General features: G+C 46.0%; 1 protein-coding gene across 1 annotated transcript; it reads right to left on the bottom strand.

Moving 5' to 3' along the window:
• Window positions 1-2341: 2341 nt before the first annotated feature.
• Cpt2 (carnitine palmitoyltransferase 2) lies at window positions 2342-20241 on the bottom strand. Its single transcript, XM_021160992.3, has 5 exons — window positions 19961-20241; window positions 10959-11039; window positions 9330-9436; window positions 4513-5817; window positions 2342-2921 (listed from the first exon to the last, which is right to left on the bottom strand). The coding sequence occupies exons 1-5, from the start codon at window positions 20110-20112 to the stop codon at window positions 2590-2592; spliced, it is 1977 nt and encodes a 658-aa protein (XP_021016651.1). The 5' UTR covers window positions 20113-20241; the 3' UTR covers window positions 2342-2589.
• Between the last annotated feature and the right edge of the window lie 337 nt (window positions 20242-20578).

The following is a 20578-nucleotide window of genomic DNA, read 5'->3' as shown; positions in this document are numbered from 1 at the left end:
GAGCTTTGCTGAAAGTCATTAAAGATCCATATTATGATCACAGATAAGCAGGCAGTGTTCAGACACTCATTTTCAAAAACTTTATAAATTTAGTTGAAATTACTTGTGTTCAGTAGAACAAGTCAATTCTGAAATCCCTGTGAGTCACAGATGGGAGACTGGTGTAGCAGATGCCCCAGTGTACAGAGCAGTGGCAGCTAGCCTTGTGATAGCCAAAGAGATCAATAAACAGGTTAAACAGGCCCAGTGATGAAAAACATTAATGACAGATGGTGTTGCAAATGAACATGTTAATTATTAACTGTGTGTAAAGACATGATAACTTACAATGGGGCAAGGTTAGAGCCCTACTTCACTCTGCACTGAATACATGTTCCAACTGAGGCTTGTAAGCTTGGGTGTTGGATGCTGACGTATGCGGGAGGAGTGGATTACCGGGCTCAGCATCTGCCTCACTGAAAACCCTGGGCAAGTGTCTCCCATCTTGGGACCTTCTTTTCTTCATATAAACAGGACAGTTTCAGCTCTGTAGTATGTTACTCCATGAGATCAGTCCAAATGGTGCATCTGAGGACATCACCTTAGTTAGACATCTCTCACTACTTTCTGCACTGTCCATGCCTGGGCCACTATTCCTACAGCACCCTACAGGTAATACCACCATGCCAAAGTTTCCTCCACAAACACCAACCTCCGCCCCAATTCCCACACCTTTACTTCATCTGTTTGTTTCATTCCTCATATGGGGGATTCCGCTGCTCCTCATAAACTCATCCTGTCTGTCACACCCTACTAACTATGCCAAATGTTAAAATGTATTCCCAGGGGAAATGTAAACCACACATACCTACCTGCCCCTTCTCCTAAGGTCCCAACAACACACTGAAGCACAGTTCCACCACAGTTTACTCTGAGGAACTAATGAGTCTTTGGGCTTCCTTACAGCACAGGGGTGAGAGGTTACCTACAGTGGTGTGGCCTTCTCTTCCAACTGGTCATCCCCGGAAGGCTTCCCTGTAGCTGCACAGATGGAGTGCCACCCCCTTCCACCCCCCTCAGGCTTCCCTGTCTCAGCTGCTGGCCCGTCTCCCTACCACCTCATAACCAGCAGCTGCCCTGTTGCTGCTGATGGCACCCCAGTAACCATGATAGACCATATCCTCTCAGACTGTGAGCCAAAATAAATCTTTGCTTAAGTTGGCTTCTATCACAGTGACAAGAAAAGCCACTGGCACACCACCATTTCATCATGAGCCTAAGACAGGAAGAAAGGCCAGGGAGAGTGACAAGAACAATGAGGACTATGATAGCCAGTATGCACCTAAGGTGTACTGCCCAATGCAGCCACCCTGAACTTAAGCACTGAGTATATTCTTCAGGGGCTGGGGAGACGGCTCAGTGGTTAAGAGCAATGCTCTTCCAGAGGACTTGGATTCAATTCCCAGCACCCACATGGCATCTAACAACTGTCTGTAACTGTAGTTCCAGGGGATCCTGACACCCTCACACCAATGCACATAAAATAAAATAAAAATAAAAATTTAAAAAATAAGCAGGTGGTGACGGCCTAGCACTTGGGAGGCAGAGGTAGGTGGATCTCTGAGTTTGAGGCCAGCCTGGCCTGCAGAGCAAGTTCCAGGATACAGAGAAACATTGTCTTAAGAAGAAAAAAATAGTCGGGCATGGTGGTACACGCCTTTAATCCCAGCATTTGGGAGGCAGAGGCAGGCAGATTTCTGAGTTCGAGGCCAGCATGGTTTACAGAGTGAGTTCCAGGACAGCCAGGGCTACACAGAGAAACCCTGTCTCGAAAAACCAAAACCAACCAAACAAAAAACAAAAACAAAAAAAAAGAAAAAGAAAAAATAATAATTAATTTTAAAAAAACCTAAAAATAAAAACAAATGAAAGAAAGAAAGAAAGAAAGAAAGAGAAAGGAAGGAAGGAAGGAAGAAAAGAAAAAGAAAGAAAGAAAGAAAGAAAGAAAGAAAGAAAGAAAGAAAGGAAAAGAAAAGTAAAGAAAAGAAAAGAAAAGAAAAGAAAAGAAAGGGAAAAGAACGAACGCACTAGAGTTTCTTCCCTGGCTAGAGAAGAATAAAATGAAGTGGTCTTCTAACCATGGATAAGCTCCTGCTCCAGCTGGCCTGCAAGTTCACACCTTAGGAAGGAGTGCTTTTAAATAGACTGAATCCCAGAGACTGGGACAAGCTTACAGGCAAACAGGGCCCATGCCACCCCAAGATTGGTACCCCAAGGTCACTGTGCAACCTGTTCATGCCGTTGGAAAGTCCTTTGGGGGATTAGGAAACAAGGTGGAGGATAAGGAAAAAGGAGCCAGATCTGCAAGCAACACTGGGTTTATTTCTATTTAAACAATAAATACAGCTGAGTTAGCTTTCCAACCCTATCTCCTTAAGAAAGGGCTTTAGAGCTGCAGTCTCTCATTACCTTCAGTTGGGATCTTCTGCTCACACCTGCAGCACCGGCTGTTCGAGCACAAGGAACTAGTTTTGTTGGCAGGATGGTACCTTCCAGCTACATGAACACATGTTCATGAGGAAGAATGGAGGCTTTTCACTGACCAAGAAGCTAAGTTTTGATGCCTTTGCCTTCTAGGGCATCGAACATGTCTTCCAAGCACTTCTGGACACAGTGGAGAAACTCTCGGGCATTGCGTCCTGAATAGGAGGAGACATTGCAGCCTATCCAGTCATCATGAACAGCATACGCAATGCCAAAGCCATCAGGGACCACAGGGGCAAAGCCACCAAGGCTCACTGCTGGGCTGCTCAGAGTGCTGGTGGACAGGATGTTGTGGTTTATCCGCTGGTACGCAGGGTCCTGATAGAGCTCAGGCAGGGTGACCCCTCTGGCTGCTGCCAGATACCGTAGAGCAAACAAGTGTCGGTCAAAGCCCTGGCCTGTCAGAGACAAAATGAAAATTCAGACTCTCAGGACCTCACCGTGAAGACAGTGTAGATGACCCCAACCACAGTAGGAACCACTACACAAAAGCCGAGAGAAGGGTCTTCTCTACCACTGCACGCACGCCTCCAGCTTACTCTATTCTCAGCTGCCAACAGATGGGCTAAACATGAACCTAACACGGAAACATGATGAACTGAACGTGGTGCATAACTGTACTCCCAGCACTAGGGAAGCTGAGGCAAGAGGATTACAAGTTTAAGGACAGCATGGACAAAGTGGCAAAAACCATGTGTCAAAAACAAATGAAGGCCATGCATGGTGTCACACACCTTTAATATCCCAAAACTCAGGAGGCAGAGACAGGAGGATCTCTGTGAGTTCATGGCCAGTCTGGTACACTCATTGATTTTCAGGTCAGCCAGGACTACATAGAGAGAAAACAAACAAACAAACAAACAAACAAACAAACAAACAAACAAACAAGGGCTCTAGAGGTAGCCTAGTGGAGCATGAGTTGCAGATGGCCTGGTTCAATTCTCGGAACTGACATGGCGGCTCACAACTCCTGTGACTCTAGTTCCAGGTTATGATGCCCTTTTCTGACTTCCACAGGCATCAGGAATGCACATGGTGCACATACATACAGGTTCAGCAAAACACTCACACAATAAAACAATACATGTAAAATAATTAAACAAAAAGACTGAATCATTTCAGAGCCAGATGGTACAATGAACTTCACAGCTGAAATAAGGCTCAATGGGTAAAGTCCTGGGTTCATTCCTCAACAACAACAACAACACACACACACACACACACAAACACGTACCTCACCCACGCCTCGCCCATCACTGCTTCTTGAGGGGTTCTAATCTCAACCATGTGTAACCTGGGCCAGTGGCTTAGCTTCCTAACTTAAAAGTGGGCAAAGAGTAACTACACGCCTTGAGCACTTCTTCATTCCAGGGCGCTATTAATTGCTACATAACAGGACTGGACTATGAGAATCCTCAAAGTTCTTTCCAGCTCTTGAATTTTATCACAAAGATTTGAAGGAAAATAATCCAGCAGAAACAGAGGCAGGCAGATCTCTGAGGACAGCCTGGTTTACCTAGAGTTCCAGGACAGCCAGAGCTACACTGGGAAACCCTGTCTCAGAAACCCAAATAAATTAGTAACTGTCATGAGCTTCTGAGACGAACTCTTTACAGAGCCAACCTACTGTAGCTGAGATGAAATAAGAGGGCAGGCTTAGAAATCCTAAACAGGCAAAAAACGTGTCTGATGACCAATGAGGGGCCAGGGGGAAACAAAGCAACAACAAAACAAGCAGTTTGCTGCAGCTGAGATCAACTTTAACTGCCGTGTTCCCTGCTGTGTCACCTTAGCTTCTGATTGCTAGGGGCTGCTTTGGCTGTTTCAACACAGCACAGGGAAAAGATCATTTGGGAGTTGGCAAGTAGATTAAACCTAGTGGTGGGTAAGGGATCGGATGTGAGTGGACCATTACCGAGGCTCACGAGGCTCAACGAAGGCCAGACCCAAGGTATTCTCCCCACCCGTGCCTTACCCAGCATGCCTTACCCATCGCTGCTTCTTTGGTCAGCTGGCCATGGTATTTGGAGCACTCAGCCATCATGTGCTGAAGCTCATCCACACTGTGCTTGGAGGGCTCCCTAACAAACGCCTCGGAGCATCTCTTAGTAAAGATGGAAGCTGGGCGGATAGTCTCTGTGCGGCCGTGTTTGAAGGCTGCAGTGCTGCAGGATTCATAGGTAGCCACTGTCTGGCCGTACTGTCGCAGGAAAGCCATCTGGAAGGCCAGCTGGGCCACTGCATCAGGGCTCAGCTTCTTCTTCTTCAAGAATTCCTTGCCACCTCTCTGAAACTGAATGGCGTCAATGGTGAGGGTTTTCATGGTGGTATCGAACTTTTCCTTAGCAGCGGTGACGCCAGCCTTTAGAGCACTGCTGAGCTTAAAACTGAGCTTCTGCACAGACACGGAGGAGTCGGTGGCGGCCGGCTGGCTCTGGGGAGCAATGGCAGGGGTCTGAGTGCTGTCTCTGAACACTTCATTGAAAAACCTAAGGACTGCTACACCATCCCCCCACGCATGTTCGAAGTGGACTGCAGCAGTGCCATCCTTGGCTACAATGAGGTTAAAGGACTTATCAAACCAGCGGTTTGTGCCGTCGCCGTGCAGCATGGTGTGTGACAGGTGAACAAGATCCTTCATCGGGAAGTCATCTAAGCAGAGGCAGAAGACAGCAGAGTCCACTTTCCTCAGGGTTTCCTCGTTGCCACCAAGAATCAACTTCTGTCTGAGCTCTGCCCAGACATCTCGGTTCTCACTGGTCAAATAAGCCAGGGGAAACTCGGGCACAGGGCTGCTGTCTGAGAGAATATACTTTAGATGTGCCTGGATTTCTAAGGGATTCACAATGTTCCCATCTTGATCGAGGACATCAAAGACATAGAAATGTCCTTTTCTTAGGACCAGGAGGTGTCTAGCCTTGGTATCAGTAAAGAGTTCATCACGACTGGGTTTGGGTATACGAGTTGAATTGAAAAGCCGAAAATACTGGGACATATCCAGGGGATATGCGTTGACCAGGTAGGCTCCATACCAGGACAGAGAGGAAGGAACAAAGCGGATGAGTCTTTTGAAGGCATCCGTGTCACTTCTGGCAGGGTTCAAGTGGAACACTTCTGGCTCTAGAAGGCCAGCCCGAAGTGTCTTCAGAAACCGCACTGCAGAAACAGTCAAGTTGGTGGCCCTGGTGAGCTGGTCATTATACTCAGACTTCGGGTCCGGATTGAATGCCATGAATGGATTAAAGTTTAAAACGACGGAGTCTCGAGCAGTTAAATACATATCAAACCAGGGACCTAAGAAAGAGAAAATATAAAGAGCTAATGCTGTATCTAAAAATAAAATTTAAGAAAGAAGCGAATTCCAGCTTAGGTGGCAGAAATGATACCAACTTCAAGAAGGCGAGTGTATTTGGTGCACAGTGATTTATGCCATATTAGCAGTATCTTAGCATATTAGCATGGTCTTATGCTGGATTCTGTTACTTTCAATAGTGGTTCTGAGGTTCACCCAGGTGTAACATGCATGTAACATGGATATAGTACATTCTGTTTATCCATTCATCAGTTAATGGATATGTTTTGTTTTGTTTTTTCACTAGGCGACTGGTAATGCCCAAGACAGATGGAAGAAGGCTGATTTCAACCTAGCAAGAAGGCCAAATACAACCTGCTTCATGCAGCAGGCCTCCCAGAGGACCAGGGTGAAATGGTACCATTGCACGTATGCCTACTGCTCTATAATTCCTTCCCACTCTTGTTCTCTCCATCAAGATAAGCTGGAAGACATCCCAACTGAGCTCCCAGGTCCTCCCCCACCCCATTTCTCTACATTACACTCAGTGAGGCACTCTAGAAACCCCTTCCTAGAGAATCTAATCAGACACCACCACTGAGACACCCAAAGCAACAGCTGAACACACCCACAAAAACTATGTCTAAAACTGAGCAGCCCCACCCTACCTTCCCCCAGAGAACACCTCACTCATTAGCATCACACGCAAGGCAAGACAGACGGGAGAGGGACTCGGAGAAGCGAGGGCATGGGAAGTAAGAGTAGGAAACTTGACATGCTAAACATAAACTGTAAAAAGAATCTTCACAACAAGCTCGGTAAGGTTGCCTGCCACTAAGCCTGATGGCCTGAGTTAGATCCTGAGGACTTACAGTATAAGAGAGATCCAAGACCTACAAGTTGTCCTATGACAGCTGCATGTGAGCGCACGCCCGCACACACACACATACACACACACACACACACTCACACACACAGTAAATATTGAAAAAAAATGTAATCCTGACTGAAAAAGAGCTGGTGGAGCAGAGTGGGTAAGTGGAGAACAGAGACCAGGAATTAGAAATTCCACAGAAGAGTTCAAAGAGAAACTAAATTTCTAAGGCATTAGAAGAAAAGAGCAAGAGATGGAAACTACGACAGAAACAAGAGATGGGAGGACTCGGACATGCACACCCAAACCAGCACACAGAGAGAGACATCTTCAGCAGATGAGAAGAAACGAAGTAAGTAAACCAACACACGTCCCAGGACAGAAGGGCATGAGCTTCCACAGGAGGGCTCAGTCAGTGACACAGCAAAAATAGGTAGGGACACACATACACCAAAATACAGCAGATGAAACGTCAGAACACTGGGGACACAAATAAATAAAACTAGGAACACTCAGATTACTATCAGAATTATCAACAGAAACAATTGGAGCTAACAGACAATGGAAAATAGCTTTCAAAATCCTGTGGCACAGTCATTTTCCAACCCAGCCAAACCAAGTGCCCACCACTCAAGGATGCACGGGACACTGAGACTGCTTCCTGTGTTCTGCTCCCAAAAGGCAAAGGTCTCTGAAAACAGCGAAGGTGGAGCCAAGAGAGAGGAAAATATGAAGCCCAAGAAACCAGAGTCCCAACAAGAGGGAAGGCTGAAGAGATGCCATGGCTGACCGTAAATATGCCAAGAGTGAAAATAAAACCAAAGGGAAAAGATGCAGAGAGAGAGAGAGAGAGAGAGAGAGAGAAAGCAAGCGCAGCTTCACTACAGGTCAAGAGTTCACAGATCTGACAGGAACAATCTAGAAGTCCTGGAACAGATACTGTCAAAAGGATTAAAGCCAGCCAGGTGATGGTGGCTCGTACCTTTAGTTCCAGCAGAGGCAGACAGAGGTAGGTGCATCTCTGAGTTTAAGGCCAGCCTGGACTACAGGGAAAGTTCCAGGACAGCCAGGATTACACAGTGAAACTCTGTCTCAAATAAATAAATAAATAAATAAATAAATAAATAAATAAATAAATAAGAAAGCTCATAGAACAGCTGGGGTGCGTTCATGCACTCAGAAGACATTCTGACAGCTTGGGGGTATCAGGCGATAAATTAACAACTAAACATATAGAAAACTAAACAAAAGAATGAGAGCGTTAGTAACCAGAGAAAATGAGAAGTTGGTAATGAAAAACAATCCTAGCAACAGCCACATGTATAGGACTATACCAGTGTGAGCATAGCCACAGAGGTAACCAAAATCGTGACTATAGTGTGCAAACGAAGGTATGGGAGCATGTGTGTGTGTTTCTATATGTGCAAGAAAGAAATACAAGACTTCTAAGGTCTAACTTTTGTTAGTGAAATGTCAACAGGCAGCTTAAAACAAAGGGGAGTAATGTGAGTATATAATTTAGAGGAAACAAGACCTGAAGGGAAAAAAAAAAAAAAAAGCTAGATGTGGTGGCATCAGTTCTTAGGAGGCAGAGTCAGGGGAATCACAAGTCCAAGGCCAGCTTAGGTCACATAGCAACATCCCAGTCAGTAAATGGTCAAATAGTCAAGTAAAAAGTAAGAAATTAGGGAGGGTAGGCCAACTTCTGTTTATCCCAACAAGTCTTATAAGATATTTTGATTTTTTAAAAAAATGTATGCATGAATGAGTCTGCATTAGTATATGTGCTCAGTCTGTGTGCAGGAACCCAGAGGCCAGAAGAAGGGGCTGAATCTCCTGGGACTGGAGCTAACAGCACTTGTGAGCTACCTCACATGGGTGCCAGTAACCAGACCCAGCTCTACAAGAGCAGTAAGTGCTCTTAACTGCTAAGCCATCTCTCCAGCCTATATGGCTCTTTAACCTGTATGTATGCATAATTGGTAAAACTATAAACAATGGGCCAAGAAAATGGCTCCATGGTAAAGTGGTGTTGTCAAGCCTGACCATCTAAACAATAAAACACTTTTTAAATTAAAATGTGTATCCCAGGCTGGTCTTGAACTCCAGATCCTCCTGCCTCTGCCTCCTTCGGCATATCCTAGCAGCCTGCACCACCAGAACTTTTTAAATTAAAAAACACCTAATTTTTTTAAGTGTAAGAACAGGAGAGACCACCACAAACTCTAGACCGAAAGCAAAGAGAGCTGGGTGTCCTCAGACCAACTGCTCTACCTGGATGGCTGAGGACCTGCCAGTAACAGGATGTGCACGAGGACATGGGGACAGTTCGGGAAGCAAGACGCAGCAGGTTAGCTGACACATGACTGGCTCGCATCAGAGAGGCATGTGAGACAAGGCTGCAGAGGACAGCAGTGCAGAACTGAAGGACGCTCACGACACAGGACTCCTGCATCGTTTTCAGACAGAATCGATTAAGTTCTGTCTCAAGCCCATGTACTGTAAAGGCAAGCTACTGGTCTTGTGTGGATGCCAGTGCACACCTGCGTAAGTGCTGGGTCCACACACACAGGAAGGGAAGGAGCTGGGATGCCTGAGGGGCATGATGACCACCCCCCGCCCCGCCCCGTGCCAACCTACCTGAGATGTAGCTGGTGTGCTTATTCTGTTTATCCTGAGCGACCAGGTGCGCATGCAGCTCCTTCCCAATGCCGTTCTCAAAATCCTTACACAACACTTCTGTCTTCCTGTAATTTTCAAGAAAAGACAGATCAAACCACAGTGGGGGATGCATGATTTACAGCTTCCTGGCCAGGAACTCACACTCTGGGTCCCCAAAAGTATATCCCAGAACCTGGAAATAAGATCCGAAGAGAAGAGCACAGATCAGCTTAAAATGTCTACACTTAGGGAACTGGAAGGCCAGTGGCTTCTCACAGAACCACTTGTCCACAGGAGGCCAAACGGAGGAGCAGAGGAAAGCTCTGGGTCAAAAGGGGCCAAGTAAGAATCCTAGCTCTGCCACATTCAAACTGGGTGGCTTCAGACAAGATGCTCATCTCTCCAGGTCTCAGTTTCTATTTGCATAAAAAAGATAATAATGTCATCTCGAGGAATTAAAAAAGATAAAGCTTGGGACAGAGGAGAACAGGACACAGTAACTGGAAGCCATTGCATTGTTAAAGTCTGTAGATGACTATCTCAAAGCAGAGGCCTAGACTATGAACAGCTCTCCTGTTTCTTTTCCTGTGCAGTGAAGGGCTCTGTGACTCTAATGACTAGGAATCTGTACAGAAAACTCCAGTGTGGGAAACAGCACCGATTCTGCTACTCTACAAGGCTTTGATGCAGTCCTCTCTGACAACAAGCAATGTTCTCTTCAGAGTCTGGGCTGGGTTGGTTTCCTAAGGTTGCTCTTACAGAAGCCACAAACCCAATACGGATGAAAACCTAGTGTGGTGATACATGCCTTTGATATGACCACTCTGGAACGGAGAGAGGGGCAGAACTCTGTGAGTTCAAGGCCAGCTTACTCTATATAGTGAGTTCCAGGACAACCAGTACTATGTACAAAGGCCCTGTCTCAAAACAACACCACTAGCAAGCAAACAAAAACCCCTAGAGTTTTACTCTCCAGGAGCCCTGGAGGCTAGTGTTCTCTTGGCTTTTGGTGTTGGCAACAGTCCTTGGTGTTCTTAGCTTGTGGACACAACAGTCCAGTCTCTACCTGGTTCTTTATGGCTGTCAACGACTCTTAAGGACATCAGTAGTGCTGGGTTAGGGAGCTGCCCAATCCCAGTAGAACTTCATCTACATCAATTACATCTGCAACAACCTGGTGTCCACGTAAGGTCTCATTCTGAGATTTTTAAAAGGCCATGTGTTTGGGGCACAGGGTCCATCTGGTGAACGTCTTCAGCAAGCAGACTCTGGTCTGCTGTGTAACCTTTTATGGGCCTCCCTCCCCAGAACACTGGACTCTTGAATGCGATCAGTACTAGCCAGCCTCCCAAAATTAAGCACAAACATGCCACCCCGGCTTATAAACCATCTCCTGCTGAGTCTCACTAGAGGGACTTACCCCAGCTTGACTAGTCCTTTGAGAATGAAAACCTAATTCCTGAATTTGCAAATGTAAAACCCAAGTTCTAGGTTCAGGAGGCTCTGTTAGGTCACTAATATCCTTTGAAGTTTGGTCTGTGACCACTTTTGTTAGCCTCCCTTCAATTCTACCTGTTAGCAATGGTTCTCCAGGTTCACGGTGTTTACCTGAACTGGCTGTCATTCAAGAGAGGCTTCTGTGCACTGAGGTATCTCTTCATGGTGTCTTCAAGTTTAGGGATAGGTAGCCTAGAGAGAACACAAAGTCGGTGTGAGGCTGACAGCACAGGAAGGCACCAAGAAGCTTTGCAAGCCAAACTAGTAAACCAAGTACTGGATAATTCATTCCCTTTCTAGAAAATGGGAAAGCCAGTACCAAGCCAGACTTGATGGACAGGGCTGGGATGCAGGTCAGCGCGGAGCACTTACTTCACTAGCATAGCATGCATGAGGTCCTAGGTTTGATTCTAACACCACAGTAAATGAGAGAGCAGTAACAAACAGAGCTGATGAGTTTACTACTGCATCAACAGTTAAGTCTATCCTATTCTATTCCTGTAAAATGTCTACAAAAGTATTTTAATAATAATAATAATAATATTCAAAATGGGAAAGCAGAGGCTCCCCCAGCATCCCGTTTCCTGGCCAGTTATACCAACTGCTAACACTGTTCAGTACTAAGTCCTACCTTTTGACTGAACATCATGATGAAAGGAAAAAGCTTTGTTTGTAAAATATTGTTGAGCATTTTACAAGAGTAAAACAAAGCCAGATGTGGAGACTCATGCCTTTATTCCCAGTCTTGTGTGTAGTTTTTGCTACCCCACTTTAAGCTCTGGGCAGATTTCATTAACCCACCTAGGTTCCCTCGGATTCTCAGATGAAACAAACACACGCACACGCACAAGCACACGCACGTGCACTTATTTTTTATACTGCTCTAGCTCACTGGCCAGGCTCTTCTAAGCCTTCCTCAGTTATGGAGCCTTCCTTTTCACTCTCAGCTCAGCACCCTAAATCTGCCCCAGCTTCAGTTGCTCAGTTACCTTTAGTCCTCTATCTGCCCTCAGCTTAGTTATGCTGCTAACCTCCCACCTGCTACCCCAGGCTTAGTTGGGGAAGTGGCTAACGGCTACTCCACCTTAGATCTCACATGACTGGTGGCTTTTCTCCCTCCAAAGCATGGTGAATCTCTTTCTCCCCTCCCGAGTCTGCTAGCCTGCCAGAGGAGGAAACTGGAAGTCCCCCTATTCTGCCCAGCTCATTGGTCGCTAGCATCTTTATTGATTGATCAAGAACCAATTGGGGAGCAGGACTCTCAGTGTTCACAAGCAGATTCCCAATCAAGACATCAGAACCACCCCCTACATCCCAGCACCTGGGAGACAGAGGCAGGCAGATCTCTATGAGTTTGAAGCCAGCCTACTCTACAGAGTGAGTTCCAGGACAGCCAGGACTATACAGAGAAACCCTGTCTCAGGAAAAAAAAAAAAAGAAAAGGAAAGGAAAGGAACCACCTGCCCCAAACAGCTCGATACGGAGGCTGCCTACATTGAAAGGCAGAAACCGATCATTACTCCATGCGCAGCACCAGCATCCCATCAGCGATCGCTAGGCATCCCCATGTGCTCAAACAACAGCAAGGGCACACACACAATGCTGACTAACTCGCTAGCAGCAGATTCCCCAGACACCATGACATCTATCTTCTCTGCCATTTCAATAACTTTATTGAAAGATACACACAACCCAGCATTAACACAATAGCTTCTTACTTTACTTCTACCAAGATGAAATTAAGAGTTACATGCAAAATACTGAACTTTATCAGTCACTCACGGAAATCCACAAAGCAAAGCCCGGCTCAGCTTGCTTTATTTATTTGTTTGTTTGCTTGTTTGTTTTTAGAGACAGAGTTTCTTTGTGTAACGGAGTTTTGGCTGTCTTGGAAACTGCTCTGTAGACCAGGCTGGCCCAGATATGCCTGCCTCTGCCTTCCAAGTGCTGGGATTAATTTCAAGGCAAGGGCCACCACCACCTGGCTACATAGCTTGGTTTATGATATGTTATACTGCATCTATTTATTTTTAAATGTATACATATCTATAATTTGATAATAAGGATAAATGCAAATTATTTACAGCCACTGTGAACTTAGATGCCCCCAGTAACCAATCATTCTGGACCCTTTGATCTCACTGATCCCCTTTTAGGCACTGACTCACACAGGAAGTCCCAAATATCACCTCAGCCACTGTATAACTACAAAATGTATTATTTAAACGTATTAGTTTTAACACTAAAGGTATTAAGGAGTTTTCCCGTTTTAAGGAAAATCCTAAATCAGAGACAACAGTAGTTTGTGAATAATAAAAACTTAATAAAAACTTCTGAATGATCAATTCTATCCTGATTGCACTTTCTTCAATAGAATATGGACATTTTCAGAGTGGTGACTTTGTTTTAAATTACTAATTACACAATGCAAGAGGTTTTTTGTTGCTGTGACAAAAGTCCCGAGCAAAATAACTTAGAGGAGGAGAGATTTGTGTGAGCTCACTCTAGAAGATCTCCTGGGATGGACCCTGGGATGGAAATTTCTAGAAGTTTCCAGCCACCAGCAGAGGTCAGTGAGAATGAAGCCAGGAAGAGGGGCATAGAACTGCTTCTTTTGGCTATGGTATCTTATAGAGAAGGCCTTTACACTACTAATTCCTTCTATCGAGCTTCTTCTCTGGTAACCATTGGTACATGGGTCAACATAGGGAAGGTTTCTGATAAACTTATATCTGATGAATTAACTAGTTACTTCCTCTTCTACCCAGCATTAGACTGTTTTATGCTGTCACAAATCGAGACAACATCATTTACAAAGAAAAACTTATGCTCTGGAGGCTGGGGATTCGGAGAAGGCTTGATTGATCTTTTACCTTTTACTCTTTTTTTTTTTCTTTCTTTTTGAGCATGGCTTGGGATGTACCTCCCTCTTCTCTTTCTTTCTTATTTTACATGCATGCATGTCTGTGTGAGGGTGTCAGATGCCCTGGAACTGAAGTTACGACAGCTGTGAGCTGCCCTGTGGATGCTGGGAATTGGACCCAGGTCCTCTGGAAGAGCAGCAGCTGATACTCTTAACTGCTGAGCCATCTCTCCAGTCCAAATTTATTTATGTATGTATTTATTTACTTACTTAGAAATAAGGTCTAACTATGTAGACCTGAGTGGCCTTGAACTCACAGAGATCCACCTGCTTCTGCCTCCCAAGTGCTGAGATTAAAGGTATGGACCACCTCACCTGGCAGAAGACAAGACTCTTGAAGGTCATTTTGCTATATCATAGCATAACTGAAGACAGCAATACTTGGGCCACAAAAGTTCAAACTTGCTTGGTTGTTGTTTTGGGGACAATATCATGCTACAAAGCCCAGGCTGGACTGGAACTCATGGCAATCCTCCTGCCTCAGCCTTCTAAGTGCTGAGATTATAGAGGTGAGCCAATATGCCAGTTCAAATTTGCTATTATAACACACTTGCTCTTTTAATAATAAACCACTCCCAAGAAGAACCCATCTCCAGGTCTTTTTTTTTTCCTTTTTCCTTTTTTTTTTTTTTTTTAAATTAGGTATTTTCTTCACCATTTCCAGGTCTTTCTCTATCAAACTCAGTGGCAGGAGCCAGGAAGAGGGCCCAGTGAGTAAAGGCACTTGCCTCCAAGCCTAATGACCTGAGTTTGATCTCCGGGGACCACAAGATGAGAAAGAAGCTGCAATTTGTCCTCTGACCTCCTCTACCATACATCACATGCATGCATTTGTGTACATACACGTGTGCACACACAGACAGACACATATAAGTGGTTTTTTTTTTTCAATTTTGTGACAATTCTTATTTATTTTTCTTTTCATCAAGCTGAGAGCTCATTAATGGATAATTGAAACTGTTATCATATAGAAGATACAGCTAGAAACTCTCCAATTGTCCTGTGGGTTTTGACATCATCATGTGTTCCTTCCCTCCCTCCTCACCCTGAACATTCATGTCTTTTCAGGACTGTATGTATAACTGCAACAGTTTATTGCTCTAATTTGGCCATTGCGACCTTAATGGGTTCCTCCAAGCATGGACTGAGTGAAATCAGAAGCGGCAGGTTATTGCCAACTGCAAGTTTATTCTCTTTATAGATAACACGCTGGAAAATGTCTGACTGTTGCCATCCAATAATCCTGAATTCACCTTCCAGAAGGAAGATCAGGGGCTACAAAGGGGAGGCAGACAGAGTGGGATGCGTCTAACTAACAAGGACAGGCTTTGAGGGGAAGGATGATAAACTGGATTTGACAGTAGTGATGGCTGCAGTGCTGTGCATGTGCTAAAAATGATGCACTGGAAAACAGTGAACTCTGGGCGGCAAGAAGGCTGGATCAGTAAAGTGCTTAAGCAGGAGGGCCTAAGTTTGAGGCCCTAGAACCCACTTTTTAAAAAGCAAGTATGGCAGCATATGGATGCAATGCTAGCATGAGATGTAGCTGGAGACAGGGGGATGTTTGGGGCTATCAGACCAGACCACCCAGACTGTCTTGTTGCAAGGACAGTTTTTGTTTTGGTTTGGTTTGAATGGTTTTTTGAGACAGGGTTTCTCTGTATAGTCCTAGCTGTCCTGGAACTCACTCTGTAGACCAGGCTGGTCTCAAACTCAGAAATCTGCCTGCCTCTGCCTCCCAAGTGCTGGGATTAAAGGTGTGCGCCGCCACTGCCTGGCCTGTAAGGACTGTTTTTAACTGTTAACTTGACACAGGCTAGAATCACCTGGGAGTAATTTCAATGGATTCGCCACCTGAGGATTTACATTTAATATGGCTACAAGATTAGGATTCTAGTTCTTGCGCCCAGCGATTGAGTTACTGCTGATTCTGAACTAAGTTTGTGTGCTGTTTTCCTTCACGAGGAGGATCAACTGGGTTTCAGAGAGAAAGATACAGCAGCAAAGTGTGGGTTTGCAAGAAGTGCACCCCAAAAGGCTGTGGGAATTCTGAAGTACGAGGTTGGCATGGTATCAACCTGCCAGGGGAAACTTAGCGAGCTGGGTGGAGAGATTTCGGAGCTGACTCAGAGTCTCCACGAGGTGAGAACAGGCCGGCCAGCCTGCAGGAGCCTACCGGTGATAGCATGGATTTGCCCTTTTACCATTTCATGCTACAGAGCTGTCTAAGTTGGGGCAGTCTGCAGCCATGCCTATGAGAAATTTTCTTAGGCTAATGAGGTAGGAAGACCCACCCTGAATGTTGGCTTCCAGCCTCCTGTCAGATCTTTGTCAACCCAGTGGAAAAACCAGTAAGCCAGGACTAAGAATTTCTAGGAAATGGCAAACAATGTTCATTGTCTTTGGTCACCAAGAGATGGGTGTAAGGCATGCTTTATGTGCTGGCTGCCTCTCTGCAACCATGAAGAGAAAACTGGCTTGGGAATAAAATCACATAAGTGAAGCGCTCAACCGGAAGGCAAGACAGCACCGGCGTGGATTCTGGAAACCTGTGTGAGCTCATAGATGTCGTTACTTGAGCCAGTTTAACTGGACTTTCTGCAACAGGTACAAAGACTCTTATTATAACAATCTTCTTTTAATAGTGTTCCCAACCATTCTCTCAGTAACAAGAGCAAGACAGGAGAGCTCTGGTGACTCATCAGGCCTCAAAAAGAGATTATAGCCAGGGTCTGGAGAGATGCTCACAGCAACTTTGTCTTAACCTCTCGTGTTTTCCTGTCCCACCTCATCCCTACCTAACAGACATTTGCCCTAATAAAGATGAAGGGGGCCGGGCCTGGTGGCACATGCCTTTAATCCCAGCACTTGGGAGGCAGAGGCAGGCAGATCTCTGAGTTCGAGGCCAGCCTGGTCTACAGAGTGAGTTCCAGGACAGCCAGGGCTACACAGAGAAACCCTGTCTTGAAAAGACAAACAAACAAACAAAAAGATGAAGGGGAAATGTTAGGCAGACTCATCTCCTGTGTAAGCTACTGAGTCACCTGCTCCCATACCCGGTCTGCATCCCCAAAGCAGGGACTCTGGCATTCTTCCTGCAAGAACACAGATAAAATGCCTTCTCTGTCTATAGAATCTAGTTATAATTGGGGTAGTGTTCACAAGAGTCATTTAGGAATAAAGTTATTCTGGAAAACAACAAGTCTGGCCTAGAAGACATGCCTTTGGAGCTCAGAAATTAGTTTCTACCCTAGTGCCAGCCCCCTCCTCTGAAAACAAACCAACAGCAAATCAATCCACACTACTACTCTATGTTCTCCATGGAACAGAGGGACTTTCCTGGTCCCTCATCCTGAAGAGATACTTCGTGTCTCAGCAATTCTGGGCTCGTAAAATATATTCTCTCTGACACTCATCGATGTCACACTTGGCAAGGAGCCCTGACCTTGAGGTCAGGCAGAACTTGGTTTTTGATTTATTTACTCCTAAGTGACTACCACCCTTGTCTCCCACATGGGTTCCCTACAGAATGCGCCCATTGGTTTGAACACCAGTTATCACTGTAGGTAGTTAAATGAGAAGCAACAGATAACTGGCATTTATTATCATGGTTCCACTGTAGATCTAATACAACTCCCCAGAAGGTCCCTTCTCACTAACCATTCCAGCCACAAACCAGCAAGGCCCATGTAGCTCGGTGCTAATGTCTACCCCTTGGCCTCTCTATGTACAACACTGTTTCAGGCGCCTTCTCCTGATGTGCAGCTCTGTTCTTCCTCCCACTTGGTAAACGTTAAATTCTAGATCAGTGTCACCTCCTCTATGGGGCCTCCCTCACCCACCCTAACATTAAGTCACTGACAGAGCACATCAGTTGCCATCTTGTTCCAGTTACCATGCTTATGAATGCCTACTGAGTACTCTGTGCCAAACCTGCACAAGGGCTTTGTATGGCGTGTTTAATTCTAATTCCTCCCTGGAACTGGAGTTACAGGCAGTTGGGAGCCACTGGATGTGGTACTGGGAGCAGAACTCTTGTCCTCTGCAAGAGCAGCGATCACTCTTAACCACTGAGCCATTTCTCTATACCCCTGATATGCATCTCTCAGTATCTACAAGAACAAAACCCACAGCACCTGAAAAAGTTTAAGCAGATGATAATTCCAGGGCTCCTTCTAGACAGAGTCCAAGGCCACTGAGGCTAAAATGAAGCAGTGATAAGGAGGAACAGGGGGTATGGCAATGGTTTCCTTATCCCAAGGGCTCCTAATACTCAGTCCAAAGAGCTGTGTTGCCATTCACCTCACAGAGGACCGTGGCTATTTAACTGCAAAACTGCAGCCCTAATGGCAAATACAAATCAGAAACAAAGTTCTGCCTGGCCTCAAGGTCAGGGCTCCTTGCCAAGTGTGACATCGAGAGAGAATATATTTTACTAGTCTGGAATTGCTGACACAGAAAGTCTCTCATCTAACTCCCACTTCACGATGAAGCACCAGGAAAGTCGGCTGCTCCATGAGAGCATACAGTAGTAGGGTGGGTTGGTTTGGATTTTGTTTGTTTTGTTTTTGGAGGAAAGGGGCTCGTTGGCTTTTTTTCCAAGACAGGTTCTAAAATGTAGCTCTGGCTATCCTGGAACTCATAATATAGATGAGGCAGTCCTTGAACTCACAGCCAGCCTCCACCTTCTGAATGCTAAGATTAAAGGTATGCACCACTACCCTTGACTAGTGATAGTATTTATACTTCCAGGAACCTGCCACTACACCGACAAGCAATACTATTTATACTTCCAGGATCTTACAGACGTTTGTGCTGTGGACAAGACTAAACTATGTTGAATATTCTTACAGTTTTCCAATTCTAAACTACCGACAGTCCACCTGATCTTAAACCTGGGTGAGGCACAGGCCTGCCTGAAAGTCAGTGCCCATCTGACTCAGCAAATGAAAACTCTCTTTCCCAAGCCCTCACCTTTCCCCTACATATTAGTGCAGCTCACACAGGCTGTCTGGAGAAGCCAGGTCACACCCTCATCCTGCAATAGCAAAGTCCCTTTCTCTTTCCCCCTCCGTCCTGCCGAATTCAGATAACCTCACTGTAGCTGGTCTCACACATAAGCACACTGGGTTCTTGCTGAGAAGACACGGTGGGCAGATGACACTGGGTTAAATAACTGCTGGACACGGAGTTTGAAAACAAACCCCGCAGCAGGGAACAATACCATGGTACAATGTGTGTCTTTTCCCGGATGGAGCAGGAAGGATCACTGGCAGCTGGGCCAGGACAGTGAGAAGGGATTTGAAACAGGTTTGGAGCTTGGTTTGGGAAATAAACAATGAATGCAAAGACAATTTAGGTTTGGCTTAGAGTGGAGGTAATTTCTATTCTGGCAACCTAGAACAAAGCTGAGAGATCAAAGAGAAAACTAGACTCCATATTTAAGGAAGTACTGGGTATTGCGGAGAGGGGGTGACGGACACTTATTAGGGCTGTTTGGATAGGTCAGGTGTTGTGTTGGGGTGTTGGGGACCACCCGAGAGCTGAGGAAGGTTTGGTGGGTATGAAAAAGTTCTAGGTTAAGGCTGACCTTAGAAGATGGAGCACAAGATGGAGAATGCTAAAATGAGGATAAAGATGTGCTTGCAGCAACCGATGGGACACTAACAGAACAGGTACTGGAAGAGGAGTGGGCTGGGTGTTCTCAGCAACAGGTAAAGGTGAATAGGGGACACTGACCCAAGGGAGACCCATGTTAGGAACTGGCTATCCTCCCTTGATGGGGGTGCCCTATATCTTTAATCCCAGCACTCTGCAGGAGGATCTCTAATAGGCCATCCTGGTCTACAGAGCTAGTTCTAGGGCACACAAACCCTCAAAACAAAACAAGGAATTGACTACCCTAGTAGAAAGGATTCGGGTGATTTTCAGGCATTAAGTGTGTAGGGCTCAGGATAGCTGTCTGAAAGATTAATGGAGCGGGCAGGAGTTTGTAGGATTCAAGATGAACTTGTAGACCGGAGGGTTGCGGAGGGGACTTTAAAAGTTTCTGAATCTTCTGAGCCAGGGAATTTTCAAAGTCTCAGGCTTTCCAAGCTGGGGAATGTGACTGCCTCCAGGGCCCGAGGTTCAGGGCAAGTCCTGAGCACCAGGAGTCGGGTCTGGGCCGGGGCCAGGAGGCTGGGCTCACCTGGGCAGGCTGTCCTGGTAGTGCATGGTGGGTACGATGCTGTGCTGCAGATACTCGGCGGGCCCCGAGACAGCACTTAAGGGCCGACTAGGGGCTCCCAGGACAAGCGAGGGGCACCGGGGCCAGTCACGCAACAGCAGGCGCGGCATCATCGTCCCGGGCGGCAACGGCGGCTTGAGGACGCGGTGGCTGAGGGAGTTCCCGAGCAAGCAGGCCGCTGCCCTCAGGCCCGGGACACCCGCAGAGACTTAACGTCCAGTTCAACTCCGCCCACAGGGGCACTTCCGGGCACTGATAGGCGGTGGCCCCGCCCACACTCGGCCTCTCCCAGAGCCCGCCCACATCGTGGCCACGCCCAAGAGGCGACCACGCCCACCTGGGCCGGAAGCGGTCTCTAGACAATAATAAGTCCAGCTTCTTGCCCTGCAGGCATGTACCTCTGAAGCTAACCTCTTTTCCTTTCACAGAACTGGATAGAAATCAAAAGTAGAGAAAAAAAGAAACTCTGAAACTTGGCATTTGGCAGACCTATCCTTGTCAAGGCTTGGTCTCTAGAGACCAAGAACATTTCAAACCTTTGTCTTCTAAGTGAAGAACAAGATCAACAAACGCCTCCAC

Source organism: Mus caroli, unplaced genomic scaffold (genome assembly GCF_978045245.1).
Source record: "Mus caroli unplaced genomic scaffold, Mus_caroli_1 scaffold_6, whole genome shotgun sequence".
Classification (NCBI taxonomy): domain Eukaryota; kingdom Metazoa; phylum Chordata; class Mammalia; order Rodentia; family Muridae; genus Mus; species Mus caroli.
This window is presented reverse-complemented; position numbering and strand designations above follow the sequence as displayed.